This window comes from Microtus ochrogaster, unplaced genomic scaffold (assembly GCF_000317375.1).
Source record: "Microtus ochrogaster isolate Prairie Vole_2 unplaced genomic scaffold, MicOch1.0 UNK11, whole genome shotgun sequence".
Classification (NCBI taxonomy): domain Eukaryota; kingdom Metazoa; phylum Chordata; class Mammalia; order Rodentia; family Cricetidae; genus Microtus; species Microtus ochrogaster.
Window position 1 is genome coordinate 4,687,172 of NW_004949109.1, and position 4,166 is coordinate 4,691,337.

The window sequence follows — 4,166 nt, forward strand, 5'->3', positions numbered from 1 at the left end:
TTTCCCTGACACCACAGATCTGCTACACATGTGAACTCACAGAGGGCATGACCACACAAGTCCCACACTCAAACCATCCACATGAAATTTCCACATGGATGGGAGTGGGGCTCACACAGCCCTAGCCGAGGGACTACCGACAGTAAGTAGCTTCTGGGAGAGAAGAGTCAGTTTCCTTCAATGCAAGCCTGAGACCCTAGACATGATGTAGTGTGTGATGGCCTTAACGCATGCACATAGAGGTAGCACTGACTGGGCTCAGTGTACGTCAAAAAATAAAGGAACATGTGAAATTGGGATGGAAAAGCATTGAAGGGATGGAGGAGGAATTGGAAGAGGGGGATGGGCATTAGAGATGAACAAAATGCATTATATATATATATATATATATATATATATATATATATGAGAAATTCTCAAAACTTAAAGTATTTAGAAATGTTGCTAGGTTCAGGTATTATTATGAATATCTAAACATGTTTAAAATTAAGCTTCAGTACTATTGGGCTTCATGCAAACAAATTATTGTTAGTGATAGATCATAAAATTTAACTTTCAAAATAATATTACTGGGGACAAATAATGTATTTTATTAGATTTGCGATTTTTCTTTTCTTTCCTTTGGTTCTTTACTGGAAATGATTTTTTTGTGATTACATAAAAGCTAAAGACCCATGCAAGGAGTTTTTGTGTTAATTTAGATTCATGGAGCTAGAGAGATGGCTGAGCTGTTTAGAGTACTTGCTGACCTCCCATGGACTAGAGTTTAGCTCCCAGAACCTATGTCTTCCCAGCTGACACTGCTGTAACTCCAGGGATCCTATGACCTCTTACGACTTCCTCAGGCACATACATGCATGTGACACACACACACACACCCTCCACATTAAAAAACCCTTTAAAGTTAATTCATGAATTTATTCAGTGCCTGTTTATTATGCACTAGAATGTAGAAGAAAAATCATTTTATTACTGGATATGGAATCACCCAGGAAACAAAAGTGTGGAAATAGAAGCTAGGTTTTAAGTGAGGTTCCTGGAGATCAAAGCGAGCGAACCCTGACCAAAGCAGAGATTGGCTCTGCTCACTCTAGACAAAGGTAAAGGCAGGCATTGGATCATGTCTGGGATAGACTGGATGGCCATCATCTTTCCTGAAAGACTTCAGGGACTAACACGATAGAGCTGGGACAGAATGAAACACATGCCATTTCTTATTTTTGTTTGTTTTTACTTTTTTTTATTTTTTCAAGGCAAGGTTTCTCTATGTAGCTTTGGCTATCCTGGAACTCACGCTGTAGACCAGGCTGGCCTTGAACTCACAGAGATCTGCCTGCCTCTGCCTCTTGAGTGCTGGGATTAAAGGTATGTACCACCACTGCCCAGCTTACATTATTGTTTCTTGTTTCTTTAATTTATATATAATAAAAAATTTCTGAGGCAATTTAGGAATGAATTAAGATAGGGCATAGTAAGTCAGGAATTGCCTGAAAAATGGCTGTAATTGATTTCAGGGTTCTTTAAATATTGTCCCTATTTGTGTTCTGTTTGTTCTGTCCATGTATGTGTTGTGTGAGGACTGATGCTTCCCCTTCATTCTCATTATTTTCATCCAGAACACACATTAATGGCTATAAATATTAATTTATAGACACAAATATATTTCTCTTTGTGAATTGCATTTAATTTTTTGTTTTCTGGATTTGATGAGTCATATATTTGATTATATTTTTCACAGCTGTAATTGTGAAAACAGTAATAAGAATAGTATCAGAATAAAATATGTATCATTTTTATATTTCTTTGAAAATCACATAATGTCAACCTAGTGCTTGCATTTGATATAGTCTGCCATTATATTGAATTTGAACTACTGACAGTCTAAATTGGTCCAGCATATCTGTTTTGAATGGTTATAGTATTATTAGTGCCATAAGTCTGACCTTTTTAATCAGGTTAGAGCATGATTGGAAAAAAGGTTGGATTAGCAGTACATTACCAAACTGGTCATAGATCTCAAAAACCTGCCCTAGTAATAATATATAAGCTTATGCCTCTTTTTGCTTAGTTTTCTTTACTTTTGAGTCAGGTACGTCCCCATTTTCAGCTTACATTGTAAGGATTCAGATATTTTCTTCTTTTAATATGGAAAAACTTAACTATAACAATTATTGTAATATAACAAAATACCAATCTTTCTTTATAGAAGTCCACAATCCATTTTAGCAACTCTTTATTCCACACATTAAGTCAAATAACAACAATAAAAAATGTAAAAGCCACTCTTTATTGCACATTGACAGTCTTCTAGTTCAATGAATCACCAGATTAATTACATTTGGGACATGCACTGGTCATTTATGTTACTACAAGTCAGATTTGTCATTTATCCAGTGATCCATTCTGAAACTGGAAAGTGTTAATATGGCTAACATAGCTATTGGGTGTTAGTCTGACTGCGTGTAATGTCTTGTTTTTATCATAGTTAAAAATGTCGCACCAAAGCTATGAAGTTTGTACAAAAAGGATAGTCAGATTTTTGGTACTAGAAGGAGACAGAAGTACAGATAGTCAGAAATCAAAATGTAATATACCCTGCTTGATTAGTTCCCAGAGAATACGGTTTCTCTTCAATGCACATCATTTGCCTAAGAATACGTAGTGCTCGACTAAACATCTTAGTAATAATGATGCTACCCATCCAGATTATTCATTTCATATTTTTACTAGTTTTAAGTGGAGGTAAAACCTCAGTTTTTACAATCATAGTAAGTATAAAAATGACATTGTAAAATTAGAACCCCAAGTCCTAATGTAAAATCTATGGCATTAATAGTGCACTGTTCATAATGGCTGGTAGATCAGCTCTGGAATAAAATTTAGATTGCTACATGAAAGACATTAATAAATAAATCCACTATCCTCAGAATTTCTATAAACACTAACAATTTTTATAATGCAACCTTATAAAAACTAAAAAGCACACTCTCCAAATGTTTAAGCCATTGCTGTTTATATTTATGATTGTTCAATTATAGTAGGGTATGGCGATTCCTAAAACGGAAAGAAAAAGTAGCAAAGGAAGCAGAAAACAACGAATCCAATGACCCAGTTCACTGAATAAATGTAGATGATCACCATATCCATGTCAAACCACCACCCACGGCTGTCGTCCTCGAAGTGTAGGTAGTCCATCCTGTGCGCCCCGTGTGGGAACTGCCTCCGTGTCACTGGAGCTGCATGCCTGTGGAACCCTAGAAGACACAGGGGTGAGATCAGAATCCCTATTCTGAAGGAAGCTGGATTGTTATCACAGTGTCTTGAGCAAAGCTTCTCTTGGCTTCACTGAGTGGTGTTAAACAAATACGTGTTTCACAGCTGCTTTCTCGATGATGAGCAACTTTGAGAAGTCCCAGTTTGGGGTATAATGGGCAAAGCCGCAGAAAAACCTGGCTTAGTGACTTGGACTACATTAGTGATGACCTGGGGTCTGAGACTTCTCATCTGCATCAGCTGACATGACTTGTGAAGATTACTTTCCCCTAAAGTTAAACCCTAGGCACCACAGCTGCAACTAGAATTACTCTGTGACCTTGGAATACCATTGACTTTTTGATCTTTCCCTTCACAGTGTTAGTCAGTGCAGTTAATTCAGCAAACTTCTACAAGAATATATTCCTATATTTCTTGTTTTAGCCATAAATGAGATAGACAGACACAATTATATTCCTAAAAAGAAAATTGGCTTTATTTTAATGTTCTTCAAAACATGGGCCTACTTAGGGAATTGGCTGGTGGAGTAAAGCAAATCTGAGAAGCATAATCCCTTGTTAGATTTCTGAGAAATACTGCATCTCATGAAATTCTGGGTATATTTACTAGCTAAGTATCTGAAGCCTGAGTATAACTTGGTCAGCAGAAATGTGCTTTTGTTGGTTGGCCAATGTGATGGCTAACTTCGGTTGGCAACTTGACACACCTGGGAAGAGGGAACTTCAAATGAGAAATCACCTAGATCAACTGGTCTATGGTCATCACTGTGAGGTATTTTTGTCATTAATAATTGATGTAGAAAGGTCCAACCCTGATGTGGGATTCCCATCTGCATGTTGTAATTATGTTTTATTACCATTGGTAAATGAATAAAGATGTTTAGGCAAATGGCT

At 36.7% G+C, this 4,166-nt stretch overlaps 1 protein-coding gene across 4 annotated transcripts in view; it reads right to left on the reverse strand.

The window, feature by feature from the left end:
* Nucleotides 1-2,266: 2,266 nt before the first annotated feature.
* The window catches only part of Rnf180 (ring finger protein 180), a 148,120-nt gene continuing 146,220 nt past the window's right edge, over nucleotides 2,267-4,166 (reverse strand). For all 4 annotated transcript variants that reach the window (XM_026788994.1, XM_005366592.2, XM_026788995.1 and 1 more), the window contains exon 8: nucleotides 2,267-3,254. In XM_026788994.1, coding sequence (XP_026644795.1) covers nucleotides 3,055-3,254 — 200 coding nt within the window. In that variant the 3' untranslated portion in view covers nucleotides 2,267-3,054. The remainder of the gene's footprint in view (nucleotides 3,255-4,166) is intronic.